Raw genomic sequence first — 13,063 nt, forward strand, 5'->3', positions numbered from 1 at the left:
CCTGAACTTTTTAAGTCCCGCCCTTTTAAAGCTAAGCCTTCTAGGGGTCCAGATGCTAAATCCCTAGTTACTTATGTTGCCTGGACTAAAGCTGAACTTTGAGCTATAGTCAAAGATTTTCCCAAAGTAACTGAGGACCGCCATGGGTTTGCTGAAGAACTTATCCACTTATAAACCTATCAGCCTGGCTTCTCAGATTTCTATCAATTAGTCCACATGCTTGCTGGTGAAGGTCAGGCCCAACACTGGATTGAAACTTGCCTGATGGGAAAATCCTGAAAGGGATTTAGAAAAACAAACCCTGACTGTTAGCAGGAAATCCAAGAACTTGCTAGAAATTTTCGCTGAAGAGTTTCAAAAGGTATTCCTAAGCATGATGACTGGAACAAAATTCAGGCTTTGCATGCAGAAACCTATAAAACCTGTACACAACCATTGTAGTTGTCTTCAGACTGTCTTTAAAGAAAACTCTGGTCTTCTTTTGTATGTTGAATCTGCCTGGGTTGCCTTTAACTCTGTGTTCATTAACGGGCTGAATGGGGATTCTCTTTCAGTTAAAAGGACCAGGATGGGGACTTCCCTGGTGGCGCAGTGGTTAAGAATCCGCCTGCCAATGCAGGGGACGTGGGTTCGAGCCCTGGTCCAGGAAGATCCCACATGCTGCGGAGCAACTAAGCCGGTGCGCCACAACTACTGAGCCTACGCTCTAGAGCCCGTGCGCCACAACTACTGAAGCCTGCGTACCTAGAGCCCGTGCTCCGCAACAAGAGAAGCCACCCCAATGAGAAGCTCGAGCACCACAAGGAAGAGCAGCCCCCGCCCATCGCAACTAGAGAAAGCCCGCGCGCAGCAACGAAGACCCAACGCAGCCAAAAATAAATAAATAAATTTAAAAAAAAATAAAAAAGGACCAGGATGGAATGGGAAACTCTGTCCACTCCAGGTTTGGTTAATTTGGTAAATCAGCTCGTTTGCACCCTAGACAATTCAACAAATGGAGGCCCCACCCTCCCCGCCAAACAAAACCAAAACCCTCTTGGTCTCTGCTATTACTGCAAAAAGCCAGGACACTGGAAAAGAAGACAATTAAAGCCTAAGCACCGCAGGCACCTTCAGCCCTCTAAGCAACCTTTCCAATGTCCTCCTAAACCCACCGGCCAGGCTCTGAGGAACTACAGGGGGCTCTTCCCAAGCCTCCCTTTTAATCGGCTCGGAGAAACGACCCTCTGGATGGGGAATGAATCTCTGTGTCCTCACTGACACCACAGCTATGCTCTTGGTGCGCAACCGCACTGCTATACAGCAGCCCTGCCTTGGAGTGCTACACAGTTCAAACAGTGGGGGTTTTAACGGATCCCAAAAGATCCCCATCTCGGAACCCGTTCCCTTTTGTTTGGGCCCTTTGAGAGACACACACTGTTTTCTCCTTAGGCTCCTTCATCCTTATTCAATCATTGGGCAGAGATTTCTTAGGAAAATACCATGCTGGAATTTCTTTCTCCTGAAAGGGGGAAATAGTTCTAGAATTTGACAGTAGCCATCAAAATAGCCAAGCAGGGAACTGAATGACCCTCGATATCTTTTACTTGCTCTGTCTCAGATGCATTAGAGGTGATTTCAAGGACACTCACTAGTCACTTGTCACCAATGGATCAGCTACCACTTTCCTTATGGGCAAAATCTCCAACTGAAATACCCAGAATCCAGTGCTCCTCCTATTAAGATTCAAACATATCCCTCAAAACTTCTCCCCAGAATTAATCAGTACCTTATAATTAAATAAAGAGGTCCTTCAAGGCATCAAGCCCATAACAAAAGATTTCAAAGCCGCAGCCTCATTATCCCTTGTTCTAGTCCCCATAACACCCTGCTTTGCCCGTGAGAAAACCCAGCGGCTGAGGATGGAGGTTTGTCCAGAAACCGGAATAAGTGACACCGTTATCCCTGGCACCCTGTTGTTCCTAACCCGCATATGCGACTAGCATCCATTCCTACTAAAAGCAGAATCTCATTGTAATTGACCTATGCACTGCGTTCTCTAGCATTCCCCTTGATAAAGCTACTCTGTATCTTTTTGCTTTCACTTGGGAAAGAACAGTACACCTGGACAGAAATGCTTAAGGGTTTTACTGAAAGTCCTTCTTCTTCTTTTTTTAAAAAAAAAAAAAAAAAAAAATTCTTTTGGCCGTGCGATCTTAGTTCCCGGACCAGGAATTGAACCGCGCCCCCTGCAGTGGAAGCATGGAGAGTCTTAACCTCTGGACCGCCAGGGACGTCCCTGAAAGTCCTTCTTACTTTTCAAACCTTAAAGGCTGACCTGGACAATGCAGTTTTCTGCAGGCTCTACTTTATGACAATATATGGATGGTTTGCTTCTCTACTCTCCTCTAAAACTTCACAGGAGGACAGCATTCACCTGTTAAAACCTTTTAGCCTTAAAGGGACATAAAGTCTCCAAGGAAAAACTGCAGTTTGCTCAAACTCAGGTTCAATATTTAGGCCACCGGATCTTAGAATGAGGCTACCTTTAGATACAGGTAGGCTTCATGGTACCCTCAACTTCCCCAAATCTAAAACTCAGCCCAATTACGAGGTGTTTTGGGCTAGCTGGCTACTGTCAAAACTGGATTCCAAATTTCTCTCTTATGGCCCAGCCCCTGCATGTTTTATAAAAAACAACAAACCGGATCCTATTATTTGGGGGCGATCAGGATGACATAAACTTCGGAGCCTTAAAGAAAAGCTTAATAAGGGCCCCTGCCCTTAGACATCCTAATTGTGAGCTTCCTTTCTTTCCCTTTGTATGTGAGAAGGACGGGAACGCCCTTGGAGTACTCACCCCAAACACAGGGACCATCATCGACCCAATCGGCTACTACAGCCGACAGCTGGACCCTGTGCCATGGGGACAGCCCCCTGGTCTCAGAGCCACTCCTGCCACTGCCCTTTTAGTTAAGGCCACCAAAAAAGTAATCATGGGATTCCCTCTAACCGTCTTTGCACCCCGTGCGGTAGAAGCTCTCCTGAATTCGCATCGCACTCCTGTGAGACCCTCTTGCTAGCTGCTCCTCACACAACTCTTTCTTGCTGTAATAACCTCAGCCCTGCTGTTCCTCTCCCCACTGCTGACAAAACTCTTCCAGACTGCTTAACACTGACACATCACCTTTTGACTCCCTGCAATAGTTCACAGGAAATTCCTCTAACCAATGTAGATTTTTCATGGTTTACTAATAGTTCCTATCTAAAAGATGAAAAAGGTAAACACCTTGTGGGGTTGCTGTCACAACTCCTCTTGAAGTCATCAAGGCAGTATACCTTTGGCTACTTCAGCCCAAAAGGTGGAATTATATGCTCTCACTAGGGCTTGTACTTTAGCCAAGGGCAAGACCACCAACATTTATACCCACAGCCGGTATGCCCTTGGGGTAGCCCATGACTTTGGGACGTTATCAAAACAGCAAGGTTTACTAACCTCTGATGCGAATAAAATTTAAAATGGCTCTCATGTCTAAAATTTATTAGATGCCATACTTTTGCCAGCTGCTCTGGCTACTAGCAAGGTCCCTGGGCATTCCAGACTCGAGTCCCTGTAAGCTAAAGGAAACCATCTTGCTGACATTTCTGCCAAAAAATGCTGCTCTCAAAGGAACCAATGGCTAACCCTCTGTCATGGTCCAAAGGGATATCCCCCATATCCCCCAGATGATAATTTGGAAACATTGACTAGAAATGCCCAACAATTGGCCCCAGAAAAGGAAAAACAATATTGGAAATTGAGTAACTGTTGGCTTGATAAAAAGACAGAACTCTTGGTTTGGGCCAAACAACAATCTGGTCCTACCAGAAATTCTAAAGTTCCCACTACTGACCACTGCACATGCCTTAAGCCACTGGTCTACTGGCAAAATGACAGAGTTCATGAACCAATATTGGTGAAGAAACACGAAGAAAGCTGTGAAAAGCGCCCACCGTGCTTGTCCCATCTGTCCAAAACACAACCCAGGAAAACCTGTCTGCACTGCATTAAATTGCTAATGGGCCATTCAAGACCTGGCAAAGGGATTTTATTCAGCTGCTCCCATCTCAGGGATATAAATATGTCTTAGTCATGAGTTGCATGTTTTCTCACTGGACTGAAGCTTTCCCTTGTAGACAGGCTACTGCCTCTTCTGTGGCTAAGATCCTGTTAGGAAAGATCATCTCTACCTGGGGAACCCCCCCCCTGAACTTCAGTGGTTGAACACTTTGACAGGTCTGTGCTGTCTGGCTGGTTTTACACTTTCACTGTCTCACCATCCTCAATCCTCAGGGCTAGTCTAATGCATTAATGACATCATTAAGACACAACTGGCAAAATTTGTAGAGACCCTCCAAATACCTTGGCCAAAAGCATCACTGTTGGCCCTTCTAAATCTCAGATCCACCCGTTTGGGAACTCACAAACGCTCACCCTCTGAGACAGTCACAGGAAGCCCAATGCACCTGGTTCCCGCCTCCTTTGAGCCACAGCTGATAAATGGAGATATACTTCAATATTGTAAGGGCCTTACTGCTTCCATTGAAAGTAATCACACTTTAGTAATGTTTTCACAGCATGCAACCTGGAGATTTCACCTACTGGAAAGGACACCTCCAGAAGGACTCCCTTCGACCTCACTGGAAAGGCCCCTATCAGGTACTGCTAACCAACCCTTGTGCTGCTAAGCTCCAAGGAATGGACTCCTGGATTCATGTCACCTCTAAAGAAAGCACCAAGCCCTGAGTGGACCTGCACACCAACTGGCAACTTGAAAGTAAAGATTTCCAGGAATTGAAGCAGAGAGCATCTGATGAGACAGCTTTCCCAAGATGGACCAGGCCCATATACCCTTTTCTCACTATTGCTTCTTACCTTATTTTCTCCCTCTCTACCTTGGACAGACATTGCTTTTATGCACATTTTCTGATCTACTGCAAAAGAGGGAAACCTCTCTGATTATTGGATTTGTCACCAGAAACCTTGATCTGTCCATGACAGCAGTGACCCCTACTCACCCTATAAGTAACTTCTCTGGAATCCCAAATGCCACTCGGTACCTAAACTGTTCCGCAGGTCCCTTGTATAAGGTGAGACTACTAAATCCGCATGCCCTTGTTCCCTGGCTTAATTTAAGCTCTCTTGAATATACATACAGAAGACACTGGAGCAGCCAATTTGAGTCAGACCGTTTGTAAGCTGGCTGTCATACCCATATATTTAGGAAGACTTTTAGTATGTGATAACATCATACTTGAGTCTTGGTTGAATGACGCCAAGTCCTTGATACCGACAAATGAGCCCATAAATGCTACCCTTGATGAGGGGGTCCTACGTGCTCCTCCTGGTTACTCTTCTATATGTGGAAGCCTTGGTAATGGCCCCCGTGCTTGGGCAACTCATCATCTTGACAGCTGGAGGGTAAAAGAACAGTGTGCTTTTGCTGTATTCACTGTTCTACTTTCTCTTCATAACAGATCAGAAACCTCCCATTGGTCTATTGCATTAAACCTCCTTAGCTGCCTTACATGGGAACTTCCAGCAGGTGTATATGACCCTAGGTTTGCCTCTGTAGGGAGAGCCACCTTTCTCCCCCCATCAGAGTAGGTGCCAATGAACACATGATTAGAAATCTCTTCCTAACATTAGGAGAGCTGGCCAATTCCACAGCCGAAGGAGTAGCAGCCCAACATCGATCACTTAACTCATTACCTAAAGTAGTTTTAAATAAGTGCATAGCTCCCAATTACCTATTTGCTGAGCAAGGAGGTGTTAGAACAATAGCAAATACCATCTATTGCACATGGATAAGTGTCTCGGGAGAGGTAGAAATCCAATTACACAAAATTAGGGAGCAAGTGCACTGGTTGCAAAAAATTTTCACCTGATATTCCATGGTCCTTGGATTTGTTCAGCTGGCGACCTTCAGGCCTAGGGTCATGGGTCAGAACTATCATACAATTTGGAACTGTCATGTTACTTTAAACTTTGTTTTGCATAGTTATTTTTAACCTTTGTACCTGTTACGTGTCAAACCTTTGTAGAAATGATGTACGCAATAGCGTGATGTTGGCTCAATGCTTTGAGATCTCCAGTGTGCACAACCTTGACAAGATGTACACTTTAGATAGGAATGCTTGAGAGTCTTCCCTTCTAACCTTCCTTGTTCCTCAAACATGGCCTTAAATGGTTTCCTACTGCTATGTACTTTCCCTCCGACTTTGGATGTGACAAATAGGAAGGGTCCTTCCTGACACTGAAGAACAAAAACCACTAAATGTGGAAAACTTGACTCTTGATCAGTGATACTTTTGGAGAAAGTTCTTGTTCAAAAGGGGGAAATATGACAATTAATAAAAGGAAACCTCAATTAAAATGGAGAAGGGGAGCCCTGAAGGGAGAGCTCTCAGGCACGTATCTTCCTTCATTCCTGGGCAAGAAGAAGCTGACGTTACTGCCCCAGCAGGAGAAGGAAGATTTTCTCCTTGTCCAGCAACAGCCCAGCCAATGAGACAATGTCACCACCCTGAACCCTTGCTTTCCTCCAATGGACTTTCACTCAAAGCAGCCCCTCCCAACTTCCTCCTTTTCTCTATAAAGCAAGGTAAAGTAAGGTTTCTCTCTCTCCTTTGTTCCCCAGACTTGCCTATGGTTTCACCATAGTTTGCATGTCCCGAATTGCAATTCCTCTGCCATTCTAGAATAAGCTCATTTTGCAGGTAAAAGAACTGGCTATTTTATTTTTAAGGTTGATTATTACCTAAAAAGGTATGTATCTCTTCAAGATAAACTGACAGCTCTAAATTTCTTTCTTTTTTTGGCCATGCCGTGCATTTTGCAAGATCTTAGTTCCCCGACCAGAGATCGAACTCGGGCCCCTAGCAGTGACAGCACTGAGTGCTAACCACTAGACCACCAGGGAATTCCCTAGATTTCTTTTCGAATGAAAATTATTTGACAATAAAAAATTCATGCCCAGAGGCTCTGATCATTGGTGTAAACTCTGTGTTCTCTTGGAGAAGTGTGTCTCATGCCTTGAAGCTTTCAGGCTCTATGAATTCCTAGGTCACAGAAGGCACTGGAGAAACTTCCCTTGCAGCCTTGTAGAGACCCCCAGGAGCACCTCCCACTGGAGCTATACCTATCAGTGCCTGAGCACTCCCTCTTTGACCTGGGCTAACAGAGCACCCTGTCCTCTCTTTGGGAGACTTGGCTTGAGGGTACTTTCCTTTGCCTTCCTATGATGTGCTTGACCTCAGAGAACACTGTTGAAGTCAGGAGACCCCTGAGCCAAACCCAGCATGAGTCTGAATGGAGATCAAGGCACATATACCCTTTCCTTTGAAGCAGTCTGAAAGTTTACTACTAAAGCAAGTATAGGTCATGCCTTAGAAGAAATACCATGTCAAGACGTGAAAGAATCATATTAGTATTACTTTTATAAATATTACAAAAAAGTGGCCCTGTCTGTATATTTAAGTACCTTTAATTCATGCATAAATGCTGAATAAGTGCATTTAGTAGAAAGGACCTCTGCTGAAGGGAAATGCAGGTGTGTGTGTGTGGGGGGAATGGAAGTGTATTTGCATAAAACCATGGCCCCAGCTCACTCCAGGCCCCTGGGCTTGGGGAGAGGCAGGACTGGATTGATTTGTGAGTCTGGGGGGGAGCGTGGATGTGACTGAGGCTGCCTACTGGAGGTGTTCCTCCAGCCCCATTGGACCTGGTGAGGCTGCCCTGGCTGGCCCAGTCCTGGGATGCTTACTTGCCCCCAGATAAAGCCATTGTTCAATATCAGCTTCATCAGTATTAAAGAGGCTATTTGTCCCCATCTGCTCTACTCTTTTGTTTCATTTCTCAGTTCACTGAGAATGGAGTCTTGTTTGTTGGGTTCCCTCAGAAACTCCAAAAGGAAAATATATTTGAATTTTAAATGGGATTTACATTCAACTTTTTAGCAATATATCATCTGAATAAGTGTAAGTCACAGTATATGACTGAATGTAAATGTCATACAGATTTACATGTTCATGAATAGGAGCAAATAGTAAGCCTTCTACTCACACTTGGAAAACAAGTCATGAGGAGTGAGATTCCCCGGGGAGGTGACGGGATCAGGAGGTGAGTGGCCTCAGGAGGCCGACACTGAGTCGGGGAAGCCTGATCAGGCCCTGGGGCAGCTCAACAACTAACTCTGCCCCACCTCTGGGGAAGAAAGAAGGCTTCTCAGGAAAAGACTTAAATGTTTCAGAAAAATATTCACTGGTATTACATCACTCAAGTAATGAAGACTTTTAAAGGTGTACAAATATTCCAGATGAATCTGAAAGAGACTTTCTTGGTTAAAGTCCTGTGTTACATGAAAGCAGTGAGATGCAAAATCTTTACCACCAAGCACAGAGAATGCGGGACTGGCCCTCAATCAGGGAATTGGGGGAGGGGCAGTTCTCCTTCCTCTCTTCCGTATTTGCACGCTTCTTAAGTGAATGTGGGTTAATGTTATAGGGAAAAAGGTTCAACAAATTTTCTTTAAAAACAGAAGGAAAAAAGTCCAGCGCGTAACTAGATGGGTGAGGCTGCAGCACAACCCGACCCTTGTGTGGTTCTGCCGTCTGAGTCGTAATAAGACTAGCAGCTGAGACGGAGACAGCCCATGTGCCCTGGAGGACCCACCGCCCTTGGCCCCTCGTCTGGCCTACCTCGGTGACCTCCACCCGCTGGCAGTCGGTGCGTGGATCATTAGTTCCCGGGCACTGAAGCCGTCTTCGTGTCCAGATGAGCTGACAACTACGAATCCAATCTTGTGGGGCATTCTGCGCGCTGGGGCTGTGTATGAGAGCAGGAAAGACTGCTTTAAGGGACTCAGTAGTATGTCGTAACATTGAAAGTGTTATTTCCTGCCTTTTTAATACACAAAGTAATTCCCAACCTAGTCAGGACTGTCCCATCACTTTGAAAGAGTCTAGTTCTCATTACACAATTTTTAAGATGCCTCTAATACCACATAAGGTGTCATTCAAGTTACCTTGACTTTTCCCAAATATATGCCAAAAAGTTTGACCAGCGTTGTGGGTTGAACTGTGTCCCCCCAAAGCTATGCTGAGTCCTAACTCCTGGTGCCAGTGACGTGACCTCGTCTGGAAACAGTGGCGACGTAAGCAAGTTAAGATGAGGTCATATTGGAATAGGATGGGCCCTGCTCCAACACGACTTGTGCCCTTATCAGAAAAGAGACAGGGACACACACACAGACAGGGAGAAGCCAAGTGACAACGGCCAAGCAGCTGGCGCAACGCATCTACGAGCCAAGGAACGCCGAGTACTGTTCGGAGCCACCAGCAGCTGGAAGAGGCCCGGAAGGAGTCTTCAGAGGGGGCGCGGCCCTGCACAAGTGCACCTCGATTTTGGACTTCTAGCCTCTGGGATAAATTTTTGTGGTTTTACATCATCCAGTTTGTGTTACTTTGTTATGGCAGAAACAAGGTCTTTTGCTAAGATATGAATATAAAGATTTTCAAATTGGTTAAGGAACTCATAAACCAGTGTGTTAATGAGTTATACAAAAATAAGGGAAAAGGGGGCAGTTTAATCAACAGCATAATCACTGCTAAATGAAAATGCTGACCAGCAGAGGGAGAGCAGAACCACGGACAGAACCTCAAGCACACAGGCGTTCTCCGGGAGCCTGGCTGAGTGGCTGACTCTGGGGAGATGCAGAAATATCGGCTGAATGATTTTTTTGTCATGATGTTTTAGCAAACCTGGCTTGGCTCATAGTTACCTACCATCATTTTGAGGGTGGCTATAGTGACACCCAGTTTTGCCCACTCCTTTGAAAACAGCACCTCAATCCCAATTTCCCTCGGTGGTTCTGTCCTCCCCACACCCAGAACTGTGGGGCTGACGCCCATCCTGCACCCCACAGATCCCCGCCTGAGGGGGGCACGTTTCCCCGGCTTGGGTGGTCCAGGAGTTCCACATCCCTCCTCAGGAACGGGCTCAGGGATGGAGACATGAGAACAGGACCCAGACTGGACCGAAGCCACCCAATCCCAGGACCCTGCGGAGGCTGTGGCCATAGCATAGTGTCTGTGGGGGTGGGGGTGGGGGGCTGCTGGAGGCCACCAGCGGGGAGATCCAGGCAGGGAGTGGAGCTGACACGGGGAAGCAGTGCTGAGAGTGGCAGAGACACCCTGTGAGCCTCAGGACTTAAAGCCCGAGCAACTCACAGACTTCTGGTTACTCTCCAGTGACTAAGCCTGTCGATGCTCTTCAGTTGGCTAATTTGAGTGAAGGGTTAGTATGCAACCAAGAGTCCTCACTAACACAGAGGATAAAGGCTTCTCCAGAAAGTTCTCTGGGGTAGGACATACTATTAATGGAGATTTTCAGGAGGAGGTGACACACAAGCATATCCCACATGAAATGTGTTTGTTTTAACATGCTTGATACATGATCCAGATCTTTCTTTGACTTTTACTGAGAACCTGCAGAGGACCACGTCAATAAGTTAATTATTGGCTGGCACTCGCTAATGTTTCTTGGGATATACGAACAAAAGCATTTAAAATAGAAAGAGAAACCACTATTAAAGAGCCCAGTTATTTTTTATACAAAGCTCACTGCAGGACATCACAGGAGAGAAAACCAAACTAACCCAGAAAGTAATAAAATGCAGGCACAAAAAATGGACGAGTGTGATTTTAACCCACGGCAGCTGCACAGCCTGGCCTGTGTGCCAGCTCCCATGCCAGACGTGGACTGGCCTCGCCCAGCCTGTGGCTCCTCCCACGTGCCCGGGCTCGCAGCCTGGACTGACCCCTTGGCCTCCATACCTCCCCCTCCCCCGCCCCCTCTCCCTCAGTGCCAAGTCTCACTGGTCCCACCTTTGGAACACTGACTGAATACGTCACCTCTTCTGGATCCCACTGTGTTCTCCAGAAAACCATGGCCAGGTTTCCCCACGTGGAGTACTGCCCCCACCGGAAGAACCCTCCTCAAGCCCAACCTGCCGTTCTAACCCCCGCTTTCTGTCATGGATTCTAAAGTCCCTGCAAACTTACTAAAGCTCAGAGTTAGATCCCTGTGCTGGGGATTCCCTGTGTCCTTCCATCATCTTTTTTTTTTTTTTTTTTTTTTTTTAAATTACGATGTCAGAAATTGGGAAGTAGAGCATGGAGAGAAGAGTTTAAGGGAAAGGCGAGTGTTTGGGGTTTTGTTTTGTTTTTTTTTTTTAAACTTTGGGTTTATTTATTTTGTTAATTTATTTATTTATGGCTGTGTTGGGTCTTCGTTTCTGTGCGAGGGCTTTCTCTAGTTGCGGCAAGTGGGGGCCACTCTTCATCGCGGTGCGCGGGCCTCTCATTATCGCGGCCTCTCTTGTTGCAGAGCACAGGCTCCAGACGCGCAGGCTCAGTAATTGTGGCTCACGGGCCTAGTTGCTCCGCGGCATGTGGGATCTTCCCAGACCAGGGCTTGAACCCGTGTCCCCTGCATTGGCAGGCAGATTCTCAACCATGGCACCACCAGGGAAGCCCTCCTTCCATCATCTTTAAGAGCAGGGCCTGTTACTTTCTATCCCACCTTGAAAACAGTAGGTACCTATGAAATATTTTCAACTGAGTGTGACCATGTATCCTGAAATTCCAGAGATCTGAAATACTGTTTATTCATCTTGCTGACCTGTGTACTGACCTACTCCCTTACACCGTACTTTTGTGTGCAGATGCATACATGTTTATACCTTCATCACAACTCTGACACCCCAGCTGTAGAGACGAGGAAACTGAGGCACAGAGAGGCCTGGCCCAGGGTCATCCGGCTATGAAGCCACACAGGCCGGGTTTGTTCTAAAGCTGGTCAGGTTCCAGAGCCCGGTGTTGACCAACACCCTCGGTTATGGCCCTAAGAGTTAGAAATGGGGCCCTTTAAATCCGAATAAAGGACGTGTCCACTATACTATGCTGCCTCAATAAATCCAAAACACAGCTCTGGCATTTAGGAACCAGACAGGAGAAGTGCCTGGGAACCGCAGAGGCAACGCTATTGCCTCGGTTTGGGAATTCGAACAGGATTCCTTTTTGGCCACGTCCTTCCGCCTTGTACCCCGGGGTCCCCTGTGCGTAAACCTTCAAGTCTTCCCTAAGATGCTTGGGGTGTCACTAAGGACACTAGTATTGGGCTCTATAAAAATCACACTAACATTTTGGGGAGAACCAAAGCTCTGTTGAGTGCGGGGCCCCGGTGCACAGCGATCCTCGCCTCTAAACGAGCGCCGGTTGCATCTTCCCCAGCAGCGATCACTCTCCCCCGTGCCGCGGGACAAGCTGGGACCGTGGGGAGAAGGTAACTCGGCGGTTCCTCCTACGAAGTCTGCTTTTCACTATGCATCGGGGTACTGAATCTCTACGTTAAATCGAAACACTTTACCAACTTCCGAACATCTTGCTGCAAGACTAGGAGACAGACTTGTATCCAGTTTCCTTCTTAGGAAAACCTAAATGTTACACACTTAAATGGTTTTTCGGTCAAGCAACCTCAAGACTCGAAAGTGCCCCTGAGAATCTCCGAAACAGACGAGGTTGAAGAGCCAGCTCAGCACCGAGTCGGGGTCGCTGAGCCCGCACCGCCGCCAAATGCGGGGACCAAGCGCAGGCGCCGCCGGCCGCCCGGGGCGGTGACGCAGCGTGCGGGCCGCGCCCACGGAGGCCCCGCCGCCCACGCAGGCCCCGCCGCCCCCGGCCCGCTCGTCTACCTGTCAGGACGTCCGCACGACCCGGGCTCTCCACCGGCCCTCGGCAGCGCCGCGCCTCGGCGGAGCTCAGGAGGCGCCTCCTCCGCCGACCCGGGCCGGCCGGCACCCCCAAGCCGCAGCGGTGGTGGCAGCCGAGGAGCAGCCCCGGCCGCCAGCGCCTGTTGCCCGGGCCGCGGCGGCCGCTCTCATGACAACCAGGCCGGCCCGCCCGTACCTCCGCGCGTGCGCGACCCCGCCCCGTCGCGCCTGCGCACAAGACGGGTCGCGCCGCCTCTTCCTGGGCCTTCTGG

At 47.8% G+C, this 13,063-nt stretch overlaps 1 protein-coding gene across 2 annotated transcripts in view; it reads right to left on the reverse strand.

Moving 5' to 3' along the window:
• CEP104 (centrosomal protein 104) overlaps positions 1-12,993 on the reverse strand; it is a 53,003-nt gene extending 40,010 nt beyond the window's left edge. For both annotated transcript variants that reach the window (XM_059904396.1, XM_059904317.1), the window contains exons 1-2: positions 12,774-12,993; positions 8,719-8,845 (exon numbers count right to left, since the gene is read on the reverse strand). In XM_059904396.1, the coding sequence (XP_059760379.1) occupies positions 8,719-8,831 (113 nt within the window). In that variant the 5' untranslated portion in view covers positions 8,832-8,845; positions 12,774-12,993. The remainder of the gene's footprint in view (positions 1-8,718; positions 8,846-12,773) is intronic.
• Positions 12,994-13,063: the final 70 nt, after the last annotated feature.

The sequence above is a fragment of the Balaenoptera ricei genome, chromosome 1, assembly GCF_028023285.1.
Source record: "Balaenoptera ricei isolate mBalRic1 chromosome 1, mBalRic1.hap2, whole genome shotgun sequence".
NCBI lineage: Eukaryota > Metazoa > Chordata > Mammalia > Artiodactyla > Balaenopteridae > Balaenoptera > Balaenoptera ricei.